The 24,082-nt window shown below is 36.8% G+C and overlaps 1 protein-coding gene across 6 annotated transcripts in view; it reads left to right on the plus strand.

Annotated features, from left to right (window-relative positions):
- The window catches only part of UBE3D (ubiquitin protein ligase E3D), a 155,409-nt gene that overhangs the window by 41,822 nt on the left and 89,505 nt on the right, over positions 1–24,082 (plus strand). For 4 of the 6 annotated variants that reach the window (XM_032339181.1, XM_032339177.1, XM_032339183.1 and 1 more), the window contains exons 6-8: positions 3,228–3,297; positions 4,276–4,384; positions 6,237–6,400. In XM_032339181.1, coding sequence (XP_032195072.1) covers positions 3,228–3,297; positions 4,276–4,384; positions 6,237–6,400 — 343 coding nt within the window. Of the gene's footprint in view, positions 1–3,227; positions 3,298–4,275; positions 4,385–6,236; positions 6,401–22,114; positions 22,239–24,082 lie in introns of all 6 variants that reach the window. The other 2 variants (XM_032339178.1, XM_032339179.1) reach the window with 1 other exon arrangement.

Raw genomic sequence — 24,082 nt, forward strand, 5'->3', positions numbered from 1 at the left:
TACAACCAAAGATAAATAAGTACACAAGTAAACTAGACTTTCGTCGACAACTAACAAAAGCAGCAAACAAACAGAAACAGACTTCTGTTATTAGAATTAACACATGTAAACTGGAAGAATCATGCTTTCCTATATTGAACATTATAAGAGGTTTGAAGGTATCAAAGGCAAAGGAAACAACAGCAAGCATATTTGGAAAAGATCTACAATAGAATTTCTAAAAACTATATATAATGGAAATTTGGAATTTAGTGGATGATATTTTTTAAAAGATTTTGCTTATTTATTTGACAGAGAGAGAGCACAAGCTTGGGGAGGGGCATAAGAAGAGTTGGAGCAGCAGGCTCCCCGCTGAACGAGGAACCCGATGTGGGGCTCAGTCCCAGCATCTTGGGATTGTGACCTAAGCCGAAGGCAGATGCTTAACCAACTAAGCCACCAAAGCTCTCCTTTAGTGGATGACTTAAAGGCAGATTATGTACAACTTGGAAAAAGAATTCATAAATAGAAAGTAGATAAGAAGAAGAATCCATAATCCAGCACAGAGAGACAAGAAGGCAAAAATAGAGGAGAAAGTAAGATGTAAAACATACACCAAGAAGATCTAACATTTTTTTTTTTGCTTTTTTAGTTTTTACTTAAATTCCAGTGAACATACACTGTAATATTAGTTTCAAGTGTATAGTTTAGTGATTTAGCACTTAATTACAATACCTGGTGCTCATTAAACAAGTGCCCTCCTTAATTCCCATCACCTGTTTAACCCATCCTCTTACCCATCTCCAGTCTCGTAACCATCAGTTTGTTCTTAGTAGTTAAGAATCTGTTTTTTTTATTTTCCTCTATGAAATTTTTTTAAGAGGGAGAGAGTGGAGTAGTGTGGAGAGGGGTAGAAGGAGAGACAGAATCTTAAGTAGGCTCCACACTGAGTGTCAAGCCAGATACCTGAGCCAAAATTGAGAGTCTGATGCTTAACTGACTGAGCCACCCAGGCACCCCCGTTTGTTTCTTAAGTTCACATATGAGTGAAATTATATGGTATTTGTCCTTGTCTGAGTTACTTTACTTAGCATAATACTCTCTAGCTTTATCCACATTGTTGCAAATGGCAAGATTTCATTCTTTTTATGGCTGAGTAATATTTCTGTGTGTGTGTGTGTGTGTGTGTGTGTGTGTATACCCACCACCATTCATCAGTCACCGGACATTTGGGCTCTTTTCATAATTTAGCTGTTGTTGACAATGCTGCTATAAACAGAGTGCATATATCGCTTTAAATTACTAGTTTTTTTATTCTTTGGGTAAATACCTAGTTTTACAATTGCTGAATCATAGGGTAGTTCTATTTTTAACTTTTTGAGGAACGTTTGTACTCTAATCTATTTTTAGTTTGACTTATAGAAGGAAAAGAAATATAAGCGGCAATATTTGAAGAGGTAATTGCTAAGAATTTTACAAAAGTGACAGAAACAGTAAGCTTAAGGTTGAGGAGGTGCAAGAATTCTAATTAAATGAAACCCAAGTGAGATGAAAAGAAGTCTATAGTGAGACATATAGAATGATACAGCAAAACAAACAAAAACCAGAACATCTTAAAAACAATTGAAGAAAAATGACATCACTTTCAAAGGAGCAGTAATAATGGAAGTTTGAAGATAATGGAATCCAACCGTCATTGTGCACAAAGGTTAAAAACTGTTAACCTAGGATTTTATATGGTGCAAATCTTCTCCTGTGAATCAAGACTAAGATGTTTCCTGACAAAAACTAGAATAATTCATTTCTATTGGTTTGGGTTTTTTTTTATTAAAAGAAATTGTACTTGTGGAAGAATAGAATTCTATCTTTATAGAATAGAAGAAAATCATCCCAAATAGAAGGTCTAAATTCAAGAAGGATTGGTATAGACAGTGGTAGTTATGTGGGAGACTTTAAGGGGATGCTAACTGCATAAAGCCATAATAACAATATCTTATAGGATTAAAGTTATAGAATTAAGTTATAGTTCAACAGCAGCTAGAATGGAAGGGATCACTTCATAATGTTAAAAGGTGCAATTCTGCATCTAGTAACATGATTTCAAAATAGCAAAATGAAAAGTTGAACTTAAAGGAGAAGTAGATAAATTTATCATCATGGCTCTAGATATGTAATATGCTGTTAAACTGTCTATTGATTTTTTTGCCTTTTTTTGTATGTTATATTGAACAATTGAAAACATTTTCAGAAAATGTACTGAGAATAACTCTCCATTTTACTTAGACAATTAAAATTATTTGGCACACCATTCTCAATGATTGCATAGAATTCACTTGCCTTAATGGGTAGTTGTTTAGCCCAACCATTCTCAATTTTTAGAGAATTTGTTTTCAGTTTAATTAATACAAACATTTTTATAGGTATGAATATTTCTTTGAGATAAATTCTTAGGTGTTTAATGATGACATCAGAATATATTTAAGGTCTTCATTAAGTGGTTTTCCAGAAATGTATCATTAACAGTTCTGATAGCAATATGTGTCTAAGCGTACCCATTTCTCCGTATCATCATCATTGCTATGTTTTGTCATTCACAAATATTTTTTTGATGCTGCAGAATATCTCCTTTTAATTTGTATTTCCTTTATTACTAATGAAAAGAAACATTTTTCATGGATTTTTTAAAAATTCAGAATGGTTATGTTTCTATTCATTTCTATAAGATACTTAGTTTACTGTTCAAATTTTTCTATAAACTAAGTAATTAGATAACCACATTTGTTGGGAATTATGCATTAATAGACTCAGTGAGATTCTGGGAAATACTAAAGTGGGGTTTACAGCATCTTTTCATGGGCTTTGGGACACTGATTCAAAAGCCTTTTCCAGTGACTCCTAGGTTTGTGACTATAGAAATGGCGAAGTAAATGACTAGTTTCTACTAAGTGAGCTATGGCTGTAATGTGGCTGATTTTTCTAACCTTACATGCATGTGAACAGAGCATCGCTGTGCCAGGATTCATTTGGGCATGTGTTCTAAAGCACCCCCTAAGTCTCAGGATGCTTTCCTTGTGTCTTGTTGGTGTCTTACACTAAGTCATGTTGGGAAAATTTTTACTGAAAGTGAATTTTACCAGTATGTGTACAAAATATTTAGTTTGGGATATTGTAATTAGGACCAGTATGCCCACCATAAAAATGTTTTTAAATTTAAAATTGGATTTTAATTTTCTTATTTTTATTTCTAGAAACCACCAAGTTTTATATGACAGAGATAATTATTCAGCCATCTGAAAGAAAATTTTCTATCATACCAAGGTACAAATAGCAAATTAAGTTTATTCTGCAGTTTCAAATGTGGAGAATGATAGGTACAATTAATTATTTGGGAATTCATTTTTATTTATACCTCTCTTTATTTGGAAAAGAAAAATGTTTTTGAGGCAGTTGAACCAAACCACACATACAAAAGACTTGAGGATTCATTTATTGTTTGTTTATTACATAGTGGCATAAATAAATGTGCTCATCATATAAATCTTCTAAACCTGAAAGTTTTTTGTTCTTCTTTCTATTTGTCATATATCCAGGACCTCATAACTTAATCACCAGTAGGTTTTTGAATAATTATTTCTGGGATTAATTTGACTTATTTAAGTTTAAAACATGAGTCAGTTTTCAGCTGACTCCTGTGTTTTCAAAAAAAAAAGTTACTTAGCCACTAAATCCATTAGCTTTTTCTTTCTTTTGAATCTTTTTATTTTGCAAACAGAAGTTAACTGTTTCAGTTTATTTATGGATATCTAGAAATTATGGCAATCTGAATATAACCTTAAAACTTATCCTCCTGTAAATATTTTGATTCTGTACCTCAGCTCTGACTCTTTGAGGGGATGGATGCAAGTGGAAGACATCAGATATAATACTGTCTAATGTTTGGGATGAAATACCTCACCTTCTTTTTTTAACTTACTGTTTAATGTGGGGCAGCACAAATGGAATATTGACTTGACTAATACAGTATTTTTTATTCAGTCAAGGGGAATAGTTAGGTTTGGGATGGGAAGTGTGTTAAGGATTGGAGAATAGGTTATAAGAAGACTGGAGGAAACACAAATACATTAAAATATATTAAAATCCACATTAGCACAGTCTGCGAAGGGATGGGCAGCATATAGAAAAGTCAGGCTGCACACACGTCTGCCTTTTAGGTACCCTCTGGGTATTTTTGGGTCCTTTTGCCAGTTAGAGTTATTATGAGAGGCACATTGTGAAAATTTATTTCTATTCAAACAGGTCTCAGTTTGTACAGAGTGTTATTGCCCAGTGTCTAGTGGAACTCTCCGCTGCTAGAAGCACTTTCAGATTCACTATTCAAGGTCATGATGGCAAAGCGTACATCCTGGTAAGAAGTGATTTCTCCCAGCTTTCTGTAGCGTGGTAATCCAGGGTCTCCGAAATGTGTTAGTCTTGCCATTCTTTTTTCTTTAAGTCTCAGGTCTAGAAAAGAAATGATCAGAAATTTGAGTTTGTAATATCGGTTTAATTCAAAATCAACTCCCTTAATTTGATAACAATAGATCAAGTGCCTCTATGTGCTAGGTACTGGGGATATAGAAAGAAATAAAACCTGATTCCTGCTCACACCACAAAATAAAGTTCTTTACTCTAAGTTGTTCATGGCGTTTGTTGGTCACTTTAACTTAATTCTGTTTCTGTCACTTTTTTCCCCCCTATGGATTTTTCCCCTATTTTTCCCTTTGATACACTTCTGTTTAAAATATGTTCTTTTGTTCCTGTTTTTGTGTGTGTGTATGGGGTGAGAATGCTTAACATGAGGCCTCTCTTTCTGTCAAATAAATAAAATCTTTAAAAAACTAAATTCAAAAAACCTGTTTGTTATAAAAGTAATACCTTCTTGAAACATTCAGATAACATGAGGAATGTAAAAGAAGTGGTATTCCCCCAACTTTTCTCCTCTCCTCGTCTTGCTGTATCATAGGATTTGAAGGTAAACATTACTAATGGTATGGTGTGTCCATCAGCGTCTTCTTCCTCTCTGTGTATAGCTCTCTTGATCATACACTCACATTCCTGCATTTCTGTTTGCGAAACATACCCGAATCACATGATGAGCATTTTTCTTTATCATGTTTACTATACTCAACAGTATAGCATAAGGATTGTTCCTTGTGTGTGTAAATATAGACCAGGGTCTTTAATGCCTAGAATTCCAATGTGTGGCTGTTAAAGAAGTGAGTGCTTCAAAATAATCTTTGCATGTGTGTTGTAGTACTTCTTTAGAAATAGACCTTTCTAATCTAAGATGGTATTAGAATTTGTGTTTTTTAAACTGGTGATTATCACCCACCAGAAAATGTACTCATTTGTCCCATGTAGTGAGACATTCTTGGTATCCCGCCCAGGTCCTCCTTACTCAGGCTGGTGCACCCATTTCCCAGCTGCTGAGACATGTGGGCTGCTAATGGTGCTCAGCTGCTTTGTCTCCAGAGGCATGCCCTCACATGACAGGTGCCACCTTGTTCAGGAAGTCAGGTCTTCCCTGCCCCTGCCCTGGTCAGTCTACTGCCAGTGATTTGACCCTGGGGTACAGAAAGCAGAGGCTTCCTGTCTCGAAGTGGGACAGACAATGTAGGTGCCATTCTTGCATCAGAGCTCCCCGTGGGATCAAGCTGAAGTCTGACTCCAGCTGAGCCCCTCAATGAACAACAGGCATCCAAATCCCAAAAAACCCTCTTCCACCGGCAGTCAAACTCCTCTATTGAACTGAATGTCACCCTCTTTCTGTACTTGCCAATCTAATAAGTGAAAAATGGTGGCATATGATTTATACATTTCCTTATTATTAACATTTTTATATATGTTCATCACTTATTTCTTCTGTTACTTCTGTTCATATTCTTTGCCTTTATTTCTGTTGGGCTGTTTTTACCCCCTTCTTAATTCCTGGGACTCTATATATAACAGATAATAACTTTGTTATCTACATATTAAATATTTTCTCCTAATTGGTTGTCTTTTTTTTTTTTTTTTAAACTTTATGATCTCAGCAGCTCTACCAGATGTTACACTTTGAAAGACTTACCATACTTAAAAATTATTTCAGGGTTCTCCTGTCTTTTTTTTTTTTTCTGGTGTTTTTATAGTTTTGTGTGTATTTTGTTTTTAGTGGTGTGAGATACAGATAGGGTGATGATAATATCCTTATACTTGGACCTTTCTCTCTGTATCTTTAGCTATGGCTTTTAAACTCAGATAGTCTGGTGATTGAATCTTTGGGAAGTTCCAAAAGTATCAAAAAGTTCCCCCTGTTGGAAGATAACTTGAAGGCAGATTCCTGTTCTGCCTGGAATGCTGTCAAGGTCCTCTACCAGCCATGCATCAAAAACAGGAATGCAAAGTAAGTTGTGCTTTCATTTTTCTCATTCCACATTATGTTTTAGTTTCTTTTGCCATTTGGTGTTGAGAAATTAATGAATTAAATGGTACCATACCAACTCCCTATTTGAAGCTTCTAGGAGTCCTACTGCTAAATATTATGCTTTAAAGTAGATTGAATTAATACAGATGATTCATGTTAGTTGCAGAAAGCTTACTTTTACTGAAAATAATTGATCTTTTTCTTGTAATCTCAGCTGTCTGTGCATATGGCTGCAGTGCTAAATCAAGCATCAACAGCTATGAGTATTTACTGATAAAAGCACTTTCCAGACATTCAGGATGCAATTGGGAACAAATCACAGTCCTTTCTTTCCTGGGTGTGTCATTGTAATAGGGGGAAGGCGGACCATCCGCAAAAGTGGCATAAAATTATGGACTTGAGGGGCTCCTACTGAAAGCCCGGCACTCCTCCGAGGGCTCTGGCTCACTGAAGCGTAGCATCAACCTGTGGGATAGGTACTGTTATCACCCTCATTTTAGAGATAGGGACACTAAGACACAGGTATTGAAAGTACTCCAGTGAAATAGAAAGCAAGGCAAAGTAGTCGGCGGGGGGAGGGGTGGCAGTAGAATAGGTGTGAGAGGTTGTCATTTTATATTGAAAAGTCAAGGAAGTTTTCTCAGATAAGATGATATTTAAGTGGAAAACTCGAAGGAAGAGAAGGAGTGAGCCATATCTGAGAGAACAATGTTCTGGCAGAGGGAACAGTTAGAAGTTTACCCTTGTTCTGTTCTCTCCAATGAGTTTGATCAAATTTGTAATAAGAACAGGAAGATCCCAGTCTTTTTCTGGGGAGTAAATAAGAAATTTTGAAAAATTGCTCTTTTCTCTTTTGGATTGTACAAGCAGTACAAATCATAAAATATTCAAACAGTTGAGACATATGTAAAGTAAAATATAAAAGTTCTCCACCACGTCCCTCTCCGGAAGTAAAAGTATGTTGTGTATTCTTCAACTCCTTTTTCTATTTATTTTTTATCCTAACATAATTTGAATGATACAGATGTATTTTTTACACTTAAACAACAACAACAAAAAAGGCAACACTGTAGAGTCTTGGAGATTCTTTCCATGTCAGTGCTTGGCATTTTATGAAATGGATATACTATAAATAATTTAACTATTTTTCTGTTGTTAGATTCTTGGGTTATTACTATTTTCCTGCTATAATTAGCATTGCACTGTGTTGTTACACAAACTTGTTCTGTAATTATGTGTACTTATTTTATGAGGGATTTCTAGAAGTAGAATTGCTGTGGCAAAGGTATGACTTTAAAATTTTGACAGATAGTATCAACTTACTGTGTAAAAAAGGCAGTGGCCATTTATACTCCTACCTAAGGTTTCTATAAATGCCCCTTTCCTGAAGCCTCACAAACTGCCATTTAGATTTTTGCCCATCTGATGCCAGGCTAAATGAAACAGTCCAGATGATTACCCTGGTGTTGTTTTGAGGTATGATCAGAGACTATCACTTAGCTTTGATACTTTGGGGACTTCAGTGCATGTGTGGCCTTAATACATAGTCATGTTTTAAGCTGTTGGTTGCTTGTATCCTCTATTGTGTGTGTTTGTGCGTGTGTGTACTTTTATATATTTAGACTTATATAGTGAAGCTTATTAAAACCTTTCACATTTTTTATTCCTTTGAAATGTGCATTTTTGAGAGGGGTATATTAAATCACACTATGATTATAGAAGTTTTTTTGTTCTGATTTTGATATCAGTTTTTGCATTACATGTTTTGAAGCTGTTTTTAGGTACATAAATGTTTGTGCCATGACATGTTGACTAGTTGCATATTTTATCCATGAGAGATTTTGCTCTCCTCCCATTTGATGCATTTAATTCCAGTTTGCCTAATGTTAATATTATATTTACTTTCCTTTTTTTTAAAATTACTAATTTGGTGTACAGTAGTCCCCTCTTCCTGCAGTTTCATGCTCTGTGGTTTCTCACCTGTGGTACCTGCCATCCACAAGCAGATGACCCTCCTCCTGATGTATGGTCAGAGGGTCAGTCATAGCTAGCTAGGTCACGGTGTCTCCATCACTCACCTCACTTCACCTCATCACATAGGTATTTTGTCATTTCGCATCATCACCATTGTAAGAAGGGAGAGTTCAGTACAAGAAGGTATTTTGAGAGAGAAAGAGATCACGTTTACATATCATTGTAATTGTTCTATTTTATTACTAGTTATTGTTAATCTCTTACCATGCCTGATTTATAAATTAAACCTTATCAGCGGTATGTATGTATAGGAAAAAAGCATAATATATATAAGGTTAGGTACTCTCTGCAGTTTCAGGAATCCACTGGGGGATCTTGAAATAGAAGCCCCATGGAAAAGGGGAATTTTTTCCTTTCATTTTTTTACAGTTGTCCTGTGTTATTTTGTCTTAGGTATGTGTCTTGCTAACATGTACCTTATAAACTATGTAGGTGGATATTTTGAAACTGACTGGGGCACCTGGCTGGCTCAGTCAGTAGAGCATGTGACTCTTGATCTTAGGGTACTGAGTTCAAGCCCTACATTGTGTGCAGCCTACTTAAATTAAAAAATTTTAAAAAAACCAAACAGATGAATTCAGAGGACAATTATCATATGATCTCACTGATAACGTGGAATTTAAGAAACAAGGCAGAGGATCATAGGGGAAGAGAGTAAAAAAATGAAACAAGATGAAACCAGAGAGGAAAAAAAAGAGACTCTTAGGAAACAAACTGAGGGGTGCTGGAGGGGTAGTGGGTGGGGGGATGGGGTAACTGGGTGATGGACATTAAGGAGGGCATGTGATGTTATGAGCACTGGGTATAATATAAGACTAATGAATCACAAACCTATGTCCCTGAAACAATAATATATTATGGGTTAATTAATTGAATTTAAATCTTAAAAAAAAATAGTATGTGCCAAAAAAAAAAAAAAAAAGAATTAGCCAAAGATATAGATATTTGGTGGGTGTTGGAATAAAGCAAATATAAATGGTCCATTAAAAAACAAACAAAAAACAGGCGAAAACAAACTCCAATATGGCAGTCTATTGTAAAAGTGAATTTAACCCACACTTACTGTGATTATTGATTAAGTTGAACTTAGTCTATGGTCTTTTACACTGATTGTCTTCTCTGTATCATTTCTTGATGATTTAGAAGTAAAAAAAAATATCTATTTCAAGGTGATTTTTAGTGGTTAACCTGAAACTTTTAACATATGTATTTAAACTTTTTTTTTTTTATCAATTTCTAGATTTAACTCATATCCACACTCTTCACCAGAGCAAGAAAAGACTCTTTTTGTTTGTTTGTTTGTTTTTTTAAAGATTTTATTTATTTGATAGAGATTACAAGTAGGCAGAGAAGCAGGGAGGGAGAGAGGAGGAAGCAAGCTCCCCGCTGAGCAGAGAGCTCTAGGCAGGGCTCGATCCCAGGACCCTGGGATCATGACCTGAGCCGAAGGCAGAGGCTTTAACCCACTGAGCCACCCAGGCGCCCCAAGAAAAGACTTTTAATAAAGTTTCACATTTCTTCTTCCCTGTCTCATGCACTCCCCTCTGTGTTGAGATCATCTATGATTCTGCTGCTAGTGGTTCCTTCTTCTTAAAGAAGCACTCCCCCATGGCGGCCATAAATGTCTTTATATTTTTATTGTATGTCCATTTCCTAAAAATATTTGATGTTTTAAAAATATTTATAAATAGTGTTATAGTATTTTTTTTTTGCCCTTTTTGCCCTTCGTTCTTTACTTTATGGTCTTTGTTTCATTGTTTGCTTTGATAAAATATGCCTTTTCATAGTTCTTTTAAAGTTGAACTGTAGCCAGTCCTTGAATACCTGATAATCTCTTCTATCTCTCTGAAAACCTATAGGATTTCTCTTTATCTTTGTTTTTCTAAGATTTCATACACATATATATAAATTTAGTGTTTATTCAGAATTTTCTCCTGTCACAATCTGTTCTTATCTTACAAATGAAGTATTCCCTCAATATCTGAGAATAATAGTGATGCTTCAAGTCTTCTGTTTTTTCCATTAACTCTTTCCTTTGGGTGTTAACTGTTCTCTTTGAAAGATTCTTTGTATTTGATACTTTATTTCATGATGTTGCTTTTCCCAAATGTTTGATGCTTCCACTAGAATTCCTGGGCTTGGATGTATACTTGATGTGAATCAGGACTTCATCTATCTTGCTCATTACTACATCTAGATGAGTTCTTCTTCTTCTTCTTCTTCTTCTTCTTTTTTTTTTTTTTTTTTTAGAGAGAGGGAGCATAAGCAGGGGGAGTAGCAGGCTACCCACTGAGCAGGGAGCAGAATGTGGGGCTCAATCCCAAGACTCTGGTATCACGACCTGAGCCTAAGGCAGATGCTCAACTGACTGAGCCACTTAGGTGCCCCTAGATGAGTTCTTGTAGAAGTGCTCAATATATATAATTTATGGGCACATTTAACAAAACATTTGTTAAGTGAATGGTTCATTGTTTTCTGCTCATCTTTATATTTGATAATTACTATTCATCTATGGTGACTGTAGGGTCTTGTTACCATAGTCTGCTTTTATGGATTCGTGAAAGAGAACTCAAAGGGCATACCAGTTTGTATGTGCCAGTTTGTCTTTTGACAGCTTTTGGGTGCTAAGGAAAGGGAATTGGTAGTAGATTAAGTTACAGTGGTGAACCTATATTCATTATTGTGAAGAATCTTTACACTGCCTTTCTAGAGAGTGGCAGGGATTCAGTGTACTATCTCATTATTTCACTCATTCTTAACAAATCCCTGTGACACTGGAAATACAATGACTATTTAGTTGTGTTCTGCTGTATTTGATTAGTGGACTTTTTTTCAAAACTTTGTATGTTATGTCTTGGGGTCATAATAAATGAGTTTGATGAGTTCAGTTTGCCTGTTGTATGTAACTTTTTTTGTTTTGCTTTTTCTTTTACTATTGGTTGACTATGTATCCCCCAAAGGTAGTAAAGGAACTTCATACATTTGGTAAGCATCCTGTGAGTTACTTGCTTTTGTCTTTAAGGACATTGATGTTTAAGAGACATTAGTTTCTTTCTTTGGGGGCAATACTGAGTAAACTACAGACTCCCTGGCATATTTTTGGCACGTGGGGTGGTACATTAACTATTTTAGTCCAATCGACTGCAATTTTTTTATTTTATTTTATTTTTTTTAGTGGAAGTGTGGATTGCCAGATGGCAGTCTAAAAGAGGAAAATAGCAAATGTAACTATGGTTTTAGTTCCTTGAACACACACAAAAAGTGGCAGGTAATATATTTAGAATGTTCTTTCTTTCTAGTAATAGGCACACATGTCTCTTAACATTTTGAAGTCTATTGTTTTTTTATTCCCCTACCCCCTGCCCACAGTTATCCTACAACTTACTTGTTTGGTTTACATATCCGAGTTTAGATCCTAAATGTTAACTTTCAACATTAACCTAAGTTAATGTCTGCAGTTTAATTGTGCTAATTCATCAATTCATCCATGGCCTCATAGTCTCTCCATTGGAGTAATTTTGCTGCTAGGGGATATTTGTCAATGTCTGGGTCATTTTTTATTGTTACAACTTGAGGTGCTATTGGAATCTAGTAGGTAAAGTGCAGGATACTCTTCTTGGGGGGGGCATTTTTTTTTATTAACATATAATGTATTATTTACTTCAGAGGTACAGGTCTGTGAATCATCAGTCTTACTCATTTCACAGCACTCACTGTCGCACATACCCTCCCCAAAGTCCATAACCCAGCCAACCTATCCCTACCCACCCTGAACCCCCAGCAACCCTCAGTTTGTTTCCTGAGATTAAGAGTCTTCATGGTTTGTCTCCCTCCCCGGTCCATCTTGTTTGATTTTTTTTCCTTCCCTTCTCCACCCGACCCCCCACCCTGCCTCTCAAATTCCTCATATCAGAGAGATATGATAATTGTCTTTCTCTGATTGGCTTATTTCACTTAGCATAACACCCTCTAGATCCATACATGTCATTGCAAATGGCAATATTTCATTTTTCATGGCTGCATAGTATTCATATATATATATATATATATATATAACACACACACACACATACATACATACATATAAATGAAACATCTTCTTTATCCATTTATCTGTTGATGGAAATCTAGGTTCTTTCCATAGATTGCCTATTGTGGACATTGCTGCTGTTAAACATTGGGCTGCATATGTCCCTTCAGATTACTACATTTGTATCTTTAGGGTAAATACCCAGTAATGCGATTCCTGGGTCATAGGGTTGCTCTGTTTTCAACTTTTTGAGGAACCTCCATACCATTTTCCAGAGTGGCTGCACCAGCTTGCATTCCCACCAACAGTGTAGGAGGGTTCCCCTATCTCCACATCCTCATCAAAGTCTGTCATTTCCTGACTGGTTAGTTTTATCCATTTTGACTGGTGTGAGATGGTATCTCACTGTGGTTTTGATTTGTATTTCCCTGATGCCAGGGGATGTTGAGCAATTTTTCATGTGACTATTAAGCCCAGGATACTCTTAAATATCCTACAATGCCTCAGAGAGCCTCTATAACAAAGAATTATCCAGCCCAAAATGCCAGTAGTGCCAAAGTTGAAAAGCCCTGTCATAGTCTATCTCCTGAAATCAAGCTGTGTCTACCCTTCCCTCTGGGTTTCACAGCCCACAATTTTCTTGAAATTTTATTTAGGCCAGCGAATAAGAAAAGTTTTACTGCAGCATGGCTACTAACCTCTATAATCCCCCAGGTTAACTTAGAGTAAACTGGCCAAGTACAAATATTATATGATTATTGTTACACTTCTCTCATTTTCTCTTAGGGAAACATGAAAAATAGATTTATTTGTAGTAAGGAATGATGAAGAATTTTAGAGGTTTCAAGTCCTTTGTTCTTATGTATTTAAGAGAAAAGAACTAACAGGAATGTAATCAATAAGTGTAAAAAAGTGGGTTTTTTTAAAAGCTGAATTGAATTCTCTTCATTATTTAAATTAAATGAGTCCGAGTACTAGTAGTAACTCTTCCCTTGTTTTTTGAAAGATAAAATACATGATAAAAAATCTGGAGAATTTGAACTGAGAATTATTCTGGGTTCCACAATTTAGTAGAAGCATTTTCTGGCAAAATATATTGAGGAGGAAATGATGTTACGTTATACTCACTGCTAGTTTTGGTGAATTTAGAGATTATAATTTGTAAACTAACTAGGCTTTCCTTTGTTGGTTCTGTCTTGGTAAAAATTATTTCTAAAAGGAAGTGTTGTTTTTCCTTAAGACAGTTGTCATTATTGCTTTTTAAAAAAGATTTATTTATTTATTTTTGAGAGAGAAAGAAAGCAGGAGTAAGCGAGCATGATGAGGAGGGGCAGAGGGAGAGAAAGAGAGAAACTGAAGCAGGCTCTGTGCTCTGACTTGGGGCTTGATCTCATGACCCTGAGATCAGGACCTGAACCGAAACCAAGAGTCAGATTCCTAACCAACTGTGCTACTAAGGCACCCCCATATTGCTTTTTCTAATGAAATAGAAACACATAAATCACACCCATATACATTTCGTGTGCATAAAATAATATTAGTAGTTGTTTTTATTTGTGAAATAGTACTTTTAAATCTGTATTCTCCTTTTTAGCAGAAAAATTGAAATTCTGCTTTATTTTTTTAAATGGGTATAAACCACGTAATATAAAATATACCATCCTAACCATTTTTAAGTATACGGTTCAGTGATGTTAAGTATATTCACATACATGTCATGAAAGTTCTCCAGAACTTTAACATTCTGCAGCCGAAACTCTACATTACACAACTCCTTTTCCCGCTGCCCCCAGCCCCTGGTAACTACCATTCTATTTTCTGTTTTTAAGAAGTTGACTATATTAGTCTGCCAAGCCTGTCATAACAAAATGCCAAAGACAGTATGATTTAAAAATGAGAAACTTGGGGCACCTGGGTGGCTCAGTAGGTTAAGCCGCTGCCTTCGGCTCAGGCCATCATCTCAGAGTCCTGGGATCGAGTCCCACATCGGGCTCTCTGCTCAGCAGGGAGCCTGCTTCCCCCTCTCTCTCTCTCTGCCAGCCTCTCTACCTACCTGTGATCTCTCTCTGTCAAATAAATAAATAAAATCTTTAAAAAAAAAAACGAGAAACTTATTTTCTCAAAAGTTCTGGAGGCTGGAAGTCCAGGATCAGGGTGCCATCAAGATTGGTTTTTAGTGAGGCCTCTCTTCCTGGCTAACAGACAGCCACCATCTCCCTGTGTCCTCACATGACCCTTCTTTCTGTGAGAGCAGAGAGAGAGTAGATAGGGAAGCAGTAGGGACGGAGAGGAGATCTTGCTTCTCTTTCTCTTCTGATGAGGACAGCAGTTCTGAGTAGAGCCCCATTCTTATGACCTCATTTAACCAAGTACTTTTTGAAAGGCCCTATCTTCAAATACCATCCCTTTGAGGGCTAGAGCCCTAACTCTAGTTCATATTCAACCTAAGAATTTTGGGGGAGCACAATTCAGTTCACAACACTGACTACTTTAGATACTTTATGTAAGTAGAATCATGGAGTATTTGTCTTTGTGTAACTGGCTTATTTCACGTAGCATAATGTCCTTAAGGTTGTTCATCTGTGTTGTAGCATGTAACAAGATTGCCTCTCTTTTCAAGGCTGAGTGCTATTGCAGTGTGTGTGTGTGTGTGTGTGTGTGTGTGTGTATCACTTTTTGTTTATCCATTCATCCGTCAGTGGACATTTGGGCTGCTTTTTGTGTATTATGAATAGTGCTGCTTTGAACTTGGGTGTGTAAATATCTTTTTGAGATCCTGCTTTCAGTTCTTTTGGAGATATACCCAGAGGTGTGATTACTGGATCAAATGGTAGTTCTATTTTTAATTTTTTGAGGAACCTCCACAGTGTTTTCCATGGTAGTTGCAGCATTTCACATTCCCACTAAGAGCTCTTCTAATTTCTCCACATTCTCACAATCATTTTCTGTTTTTTTTAAGGATTTTATTTTATTTAAAAATTTCATTTATTTATGAGTGCAAGTGAGTGCACAAGCGGGTGGTGGCAGAGGAACAGAAGAAGAGGGAGAAACAGACTTTACTCTGGGCACAGTGCTTGATGTGGGACTTGATCCCAGAACCCTGAGATCATGACCTGAGCTAAGTTAGATGCTTAAGCGACTGAGCCACCCAGGTGCCCCTTAAAGATTTTATTATTAAGTAATCTTTACACCTCAAACTTACAACCCTGAGATCAAGAGTTGCATGCTCCACAGACTGAGCCAGCCAGGTGCTCCTATTTTCTGTTTTTTTTAGTAATAACCATTCTCATGGGTGTGAGGTAGTATCTTAATGTGGTTTTGATTTGCATTTCTCTAATTGCTGATATTGAGCATCTTTCATATACTTGTTAGCCATTTGTATATCTTCTTTGGAGAAATGTGTGCTCAAGTTCTTTGTCCATTTTTTTTAAATTAAAATTTTTTCCATTTAAATTCAATTAACATATAGTGTATTTTTAATTTCAGAGGTAGAGTTCAGTGATTCATCAGTCTTATAGAATACCCAGTCCTGTCCACGTGCCCTCCTTAGTGTCCATCATCCTGTTACCCTATCCTTCTACCCCTGCTCCCTGCAAAACTCAGTTTGTTTCCTATGATTAAGAATTTTTTATGGTTTGTCTCCCCCTCTAATTCCATCTTGTTTTATTTTTCCCTCCCTTCCAGAATCTGTGCTTCTGTTTTGTTTCTTAAATTCCACATATGAGTGAAATCATATGGTAATTGTCTTTCTCTGATTGACTTATTTCACTTAGCATAGTACCTTGAAGTTCTATCCATGTCATTGCAAATGGCAAGATTTCTTTTTCTTTTTTGATGGCTAAGTAGTATTTCATTGTGCATGTGTGTGTGTATGTGTGTGTGTGTGTGTACCTGTGTGTGTGTGTACACATACATGACATCTTCTTTAGCTATTCATCTGTCGATGGACATCTTTCCATAGTTTGGCTATTGTGGACGCTGCTGCTATAAACGTTGGGGTGCAGGTGCCCCTTTGGATCTCTACATTTGTATCTTTGGGCTATGTACCTAATAGTGCAGTTGCCATGTTGTAGGGTAGCTCTATTTTTAGCTTTTTGAGGACTCTCCATACTATTTTCCAGAGTTCTTCGCCCACTTTTAAATCAGGTTATTTGGTTTTTTATTGTTGTTGAATTGTGGGAGTTAATGTACCCTGACATTAACTCTTTATTAGACATGACCTACAAGTATTTTTTTCTTAGTCCGTAGATTATGATTTTTGATTGCATCTGTTGATTGTGTCTTTTGATGCACAGAATCTTTTAAGTTTAATGCAGTTCCATTTATTTTTGCTTTGTTGCCTGTGTATTCATAAAATCATTGTTAAAGTTTGCTTAATTGAGGTGCCCTATCTGACATATCAGTCACTATCATTGCCTAAGGTTAAATTAGGTGATTTTGAGGAGATTTAGAGGAATTTGTCCTTTTTGATTGATGAAAACGTAAAGTAGATGTTAATTTATGCTAATTTCATATTCAGCAAAATATCTAAGACCTGTTATTTAATAATTACATGACTTACTAAAACACTTCACATGAATTCATTTGGATAGTGTCAGGATACTATGCTAGAATGAATGGATGAATGAATGAGCAAAGAATAAATTTGTGTTACCAACCCCTAACGAGCACTTTATTAAACCATTTAAAGTGTCTTCTCTGTCTGCACATAGAAGTCACAGGCTGACATTGTCAGTGCACTCTACTTAGGGGCATTGCTTTTGCAGAATAGGATTAACTTAGAGTTCAGGTATAAATATCCAAGTCTTAGATTTTATAAGTGAGGAAACTGAGGCTTACTTAGAGAAATAATTAGTCACTTTTATAGTTGGTGATAGAGCCAGAATTTGAGCCAGGTTGTCCTGATTACAAATTTACTTCTTTATCATTATATCATGTAGTCCTTCACCATAAAATTTTAGGAGATCTGAAAATGTCACCGTAAATGTATATTCTTCCTCAAGAACAGTTCCTTTGGTAGTTTAGAATGTGTCAGCATTTTGATTACTCCCCAAAATATATTGCTTACTATACTATATTCAGTAAATATTTATGTATCTTAATATGTAACATCAGCAGTGGAAACTTCTGATTTATAGTATGTTCATATCTGATCTTCTAGATCAGAATTTAAGGATACAAATGTGATTTTTTTTCAGAAGTCAGTGCCTTAGCTTCTTAGAACAGGAATCCACTGAAAGAAAATTAATCTAAAAATACAGCAAAGTTATCAAATACCTCTGGGAAAAGAAAAATGCTTCTTTGGCAAATACTTTTTACACATTTGTCTGCTAACCATATTACCACCTAGATGTACCCATCTAGAAGTTTTTCTTCATTACCAAGCAAGTTGGAAACGTGCTTCCTTAATTTGTAATTGGAAAATTACACTGCGTAAGTACAGTGGCCTAAATTCAAACTTATTTTGTTTGTAATTCTTATCCATGAATTTATAATTATTAAAGAAGATACAGGAAATAAGACTGTGACTTATAATAAAAGTGAGCTTTGCCCTCAAGATTCTAGTCAAAACAGGTTTTACCTGTGAATGCAATTCATCTCTTGGAATCGCTTTCTGGAAGGATTCTGGTTTCCCTCTTCTGATGCAAGAATGTAAGATAAGTATAATCATAAACTGTAGGGGCAAAAAGGGCAAGGGGACTGGGATTGTCTAAAGCAGGATGGAGAATGTGAGTATGAAATTGTTACTTCACTTTCCTGTGTTTTCTAAACATGTGTTAGGTATTTTTATGAGTCCAACCTGAAGTAGTTGTCTTCACTTTTCACGCAGAAGGGTTTGGGATTTTCTTTCCTCTTTTTTATTACCTCCTACTATACTTGGTATTGTATGTGATTCCAAAGCAGGAGACCAAAGATTACTGCCATAAAGAAATTTATAGTAAAGTTAAGATAACATGTACAAAGACAAGTTCTTTGAAAAGAGCAAAATCTACTTACATGCTGGAAGGGTTTTCATGGAAAATCATATTCATAGCTGAATCAAAGAAAATAGAAAAGAGTTTCCTCCACTCCACTCCTACACCAGTAAAAGCTGTAGAGGGCTGGGCAGGGAAAGCGTGCATGTCTTTTCTTTCCTTTTTCTTTCCTTTTCTTTCTTTTTTATTTTTTTTTAGGACTATTTATTTTTTGAGAGCAAGAGAGAAAAAGTGTACAAGCAGGGGGGAGGGGCAGAGGAAGAAGCAGACTCCTTGTTCAGGGAACCCAATGTGGGGCCTGATCCCAGGACCCTGAGATCATGACCTGAGCTGTAGGCAGACACTTAACTGACTAAGCCACCCAGGCACCCTGAAAGCATGCTTGTTTTCATGTAGGGAACTCCAGTAGGCTGTTGCCAATGCAATGGCAGGTGGCTTGCAGAGGGGTTGAGTGGGAAGTGGAGGGTGGCAGTCATCTGCTCGTAGAGATGCTCCCATTTATCTCTGTGGCATATGAGGGTCTCATCAAAAGCTTTTGTTTGAAGAAAGGGTTCCAGAGCTGAGAACCACTGTTCTCTCTGCTGAGCATTTCACCAGACTGGGCTTGAATTCGCTGGGTTGTGGCAAAGTCACTACTCAGCAAGACTGACAACATTGAGATAGTTCTAATCGACTGAATGGTCTTCCTTTTACTGAGCTGAGATCTATTTCCCAGAAACTCTCATCCAGAGCTACCAAAAATCAATCTGTTGATTCTTGAATATGACAGCTCCTTAAGTATTCAGATAATCTGACATTCAGTCCTAGATTTTCTCTTTTCCAAGCTTAATAGCCTCAAATGGAACGGTTTCAAGCTTCCTTTTGTGCAGTTGCTTTTTTTCTAACGTGGTCTCCTTTCCTATTACCATTTTGATTTCCCATAAAAAGATGTTGCCCCAGCATCCTGTCAGCTTTACATAATAGGGTGAATCAGAGAGCAACTAGAGCTAGGGATTCATCTTCCAGGGCTGTTTTAGATAATTTAGATATAAAGGGAAGAAAGCATTTACAGTGGTACCAGACAGGAGAGACTGAATTTCAAGAGCCCATTGAATTTGGACATTAAATAAAAAAGTATTCAACCTCAGGTGTTAAAGATGGTCATTTGTTCATTGATTCAACAAATATTAAATTCATACTACAGAGGTAGGTACTAGAAATATAAAATTGAGCTAAAAGAGATCTGATGCCTTGCATTACAGATCTTAGTAGAGTCTGTGGGAAAGGCATATAAATGATCAGTGCTACAAAGAAAAACTATATAGTGCTAGGAGAGCAAATCATAGGGAGGACAGCCAGGTTAGAATTGGACTCCAGGAAGAACTGATGCTTGACTACTGTCTGAAAGATGAGAACAAGCAAACTATGTGAAGAGGCTGTGGGCTTGCCCATAAGAAAGCAATACAGAAGGACATGTGGTGGGAGAGAGCATAGTGAGGGCAAGAGATGGGAAGAACACCAAAGTGGCTATACTGGAGAGAGTGAGAAACAGGGACAGGATAGGAGGAGCTAGACCAACTCAGGATCTTAGAGGCATTTTAGAGAGCTTGTCTTTGTGTTTATCCTAAGAAAAATAGAATCTATTAAATGTTTTGTCCAGAGTGAGATGGTTTAATTTATGTCTCAGAAAGATTATTCCGGCTGCCAACCAGGAAACAGTTGGATATGGTAGATCAGATAGGAGGCTATTACAGAAGCCCAAGAGAAATGACTATAGTGGATGATGGCAGCTGAGATAGATTTGAGAGATACTATAGTAATATTGCAGTGTTTGTGATTGATTGGATTTTGGAACCAAACCACGATTTATTGGGGTAGATAACATTGGAAGAAGATCAAGTTTTGGGAGAAGATCATGAGGTCTGGTTTTATACGTGTTGAGTTTGAATTACCATTTGAGTCATTCAAGAGGAAGTAACAAATAGAAAGTTATATATAGACCTGGAGTTCCGATGAAAAGTTTGGGCTGTGTTTTTAAATTTGTGAGTCATCTGCATATTGGTCATAATTGAAGGTGGATTGTTTAGGAAAGGACAGGTGGGATTGTTTAGGAAAATAGGATGGAAGGACTGAGCTGTGAAGAACTGCCCACATTTATGGGCTAGAGAAAGGAGGATGGGCCTAGGATGGAGCTAAAGGAACAGCAGAGAGGTAGGAGGAAAACAACAGAGTGCTGTTCTATAGAAGCTGAAGGAAGAACAAAGTACTTTAAGAGGAAGAAGTGGTCAGATGCTGCTGAGAGGTCAGATAAAATGTTGAGTGTAAAACGTGTATTGGATTTAGATTGAAACAGTCATCAGTGATCTTAGCAGGGATTGTTTTGTCAGGTGACAGAGCTGGAAGCTGGATTGGAATGGGTGAGCAGTGAGTGGAAGGTGATGTGACAGAGACAACAGTTTCAAGTAGTTTGGTTTTGAAGGGAAGGTGTGATAGGAAGTGGATGGGGAGCTGACTGAAGTGAGACAGGTAGGGTTAGACCCTCTTGAGCCTGTTAAAAGGCCAACAACAAAGAGCCTGTTGAAAAGAAGAGGTTGATTACACATGAGAAATAAGTGGTGGTTCATTCCGACAGGAGAGACTGGTATCTCCAGCTCAGGTGTAACAAGTAACCTTAGGAACAGGGATGATTCCCTTTCTGTAACAGGAGGGAAGATCAGAATTGGAGTGGATGGAACAGGTTTGCATACTAGGTTTGGGGACCATGGGACACGCATCCTGTGATGGCTTCTATTTTATCTATCAAGTAGGAGTGATGGGGGAAAGAGGCATAAGAGGAAAAAGGGTGGGTGTAATGGACAGTTGGAAGTCTGAGGAGAATGTAGACAATTGAAAATGGTCATTTAGGGAGGAGGTGAGTGAGATGACTAGAGATGTGTGGGATTGGTAGGCAGTGTTCATTGCCCATTGAAGTTTGCCGTTGTGGATTTACAGTGTGACTTTGGCCAGTGTATCATTGATCTGAGATCAGCACAGAGAAAGCACAGCTGCGGTCAGCAAGATTCAAGCTTTATTGTCTTGATGCAAAGGGTTTTGTGTTATTTTGTGTTATTAAACTGATGGACTACAGAATCTACGTGGCCTGTTTGAACGAAGACTGAGAGTTGGAAAAGGACCTTGGCTTCTCAGCTACTAAATGTAGCTGCAGTAGGGGAGAAATTTACTTTTAATTGTATAGCTAAAGCCTATCAAATGTCATTTTAAAAATATCAGATTACTGATGGGAAGTGACCTCTTTTAAATATATTAAGGAAAACTGTAGTACTTTAAATGGAGCTTTAAGCACTTATTTAAATATATGCTCTGAGTTAAATTTTCTTCAAGATTTTCCATAAAATTTTTGTAAGATAAGATTTTTGTAATCCCAATTTATAAGGAAACGTATTGGCTTAATGTGAGATAATGAGTATCATAGAAAGGGTGCTTAATCTTCCATGTCTGCCAGAATTTCAGTTTGACATTGTTGTCTAAAGCAACTGCAATGGTCCTAGTTGGTTCTGCTTTTATTCTAGTCATTGAGAGTGAAAAATGAACCTTTGATTCTGAGGTCAGCTAGAGTAGAGGGAAGTCAGTTTCAGTAGCACTTGGAATTTTTTTTTTTTTTTTTTTTTAAATCAGATGGCTGCAGGATCCTGGAGCCGTCTGGGTACTTGTATCTCAATTGGAAACAAGATCCATTGAACTTCTGTCATTGGCCTCTCCATTGTTAAGGCTGGCCACTGTTGTAACATCTACTGTGCAAGTAAGTGCTTGTCTCAGGGATCTAGGTGGGGCTTCAGGCCCAGGACCTCCTGCAGTACTGCTGGTCTCCACGGGATGCCCTCTATATCCCTGCATCACAGCAACTGCCAGAACCTTAGCCATTTTATCTCCTGTGTTAGAGGAATATTATCTCCCTACCTTAAAAAAAAATAATCGCTCATAGCTCCCCCAGGTAAATGATGAAGGCATTCTCCTCGTAAAACAACTTTAAGATCATGGAATAAAGCTCAAATCCCCTTGGCCACCATCTCAATTTTCAGTTCCCCTTATAGAAGTCACCCTGTAACCACTGTTGATCTCAACATAGACATATGTATATAAATGCCCCCAGGAGAGTCTATAGAAATGTTCTGTGTGTTATATTTTGTGTATCTTTAGTGTGTTAGCTTTTGTGTATCTTTCCCTTTTTCTCATGATATATTGTAGTACCCTCCCACAATCTGTGTTTTCACTCAGCATTATATCTTCTCAGTACATATAGATCTAGTTCATTTTTCACAGCCGTAAGCTGTTTCATAATGTAGGTAGTCCATGGTTTCTTATGTCATTCTGTTGCAGTTTTTACATTTTTCCCTTGATTCTAACAATTCTGCAGTGAAGACCCTTGTACACCTTCCCCAAGCAGTTCTGCCAAGACTTAAGGTGGACGGGAAGAAGTGGAATTGCTGCTCCTGGGATATATTTCTTTTACATTTTGTAAATAACTGTTTTATTTGGGTTAGTTTTAGATTAAAGCAGAGTTGCAAAGATAGGACAGATGGCTCCTGTGTATGAACCCTTCACCCAGTTCCAGGTTTGCCTCACATTACCTTACATCACCCTGGCACCTTTTTCAAAACTAAAAAACCAACATTGGCGCATTCATATTCACTAAATCCCAAGCTTTCTTGGGATTTTACCATGTCTTCTACTCATGTTCCTTTTTGTTCCAGGATCCCATCCATGATGCTACATTGCATTCATTCATTGTGTCTTCTTTGTCTCCTCTGGTCTTGAATAGTTTTGTAGACCTTCCTTATTTTCCAGAGGGACTGGTTAGAGATTTTCTAGAATGTCTTTTAATTTGGGTTTATCTGATATTTTCCTCCTGGTTAGACTGAGATGATGGGTTTAGGAAAGAATACCATCATATTATATCGGGGTACAGGCTATCCACAGCCACCACTGGTGTGGCACGCTATGATCACTTAGCTAAGGTGGTGTTGGACAATTTTTCACTGTGAAGTGACTGTTGTTTCTTTTCCATATTCTGTTCTCTGGAGTCAAGTCAGAGTCCAGCGCATACTCAAAGGGGAGGGGGAAGGGTAAGCCCCATCTCCTAAAAAAGGGGTATTACCTATATATGTTATTTGGAATTTTTACATAAGAAAGATTTATTTCTTCTATTTATTTATTCAGTTATTTTTATCTGATGGACTCATATATATTTATTTCCTACCTTGGGTTATAATTCAACACCACGTTATATATTTCATTATTTATATGTTTGCTATTCATTTATTTTGTTGTTCAAATTTTTCCAGTTTTCGCCTTTGGGAGCTCTTTTAGGCTAGCTCCTGTGCTCCTTTGACATGCCCCTGTACTTTTAATTTTTGATCACCCTTTTAACTCCCCGATACTGCAGAATGCCCCAGACTCTTATTTTTCCCTGCCTCAGCCCTTGAATCTGCCAACCAAGGAGCCCTGGTTCTTTTTATTAGGCAGTGGGAGTGGCCCCTTACTATTGATATTTTAAATTTTATTTTATTTTATTTTATTTTATTTTTTTAAAAGATTTTATTTATTTATTTATTTGACAGGCAGAGATCACAAGGAGGCAGAGAG

The sequence above is a fragment of the Mustela erminea genome, chromosome 4 (assembly GCF_009829155.1).
Source record: "Mustela erminea isolate mMusErm1 chromosome 4, mMusErm1.Pri, whole genome shotgun sequence".
Taxonomy (NCBI): Eukaryota; Metazoa; Chordata; class Mammalia; order Carnivora; family Mustelidae; genus Mustela; species Mustela erminea.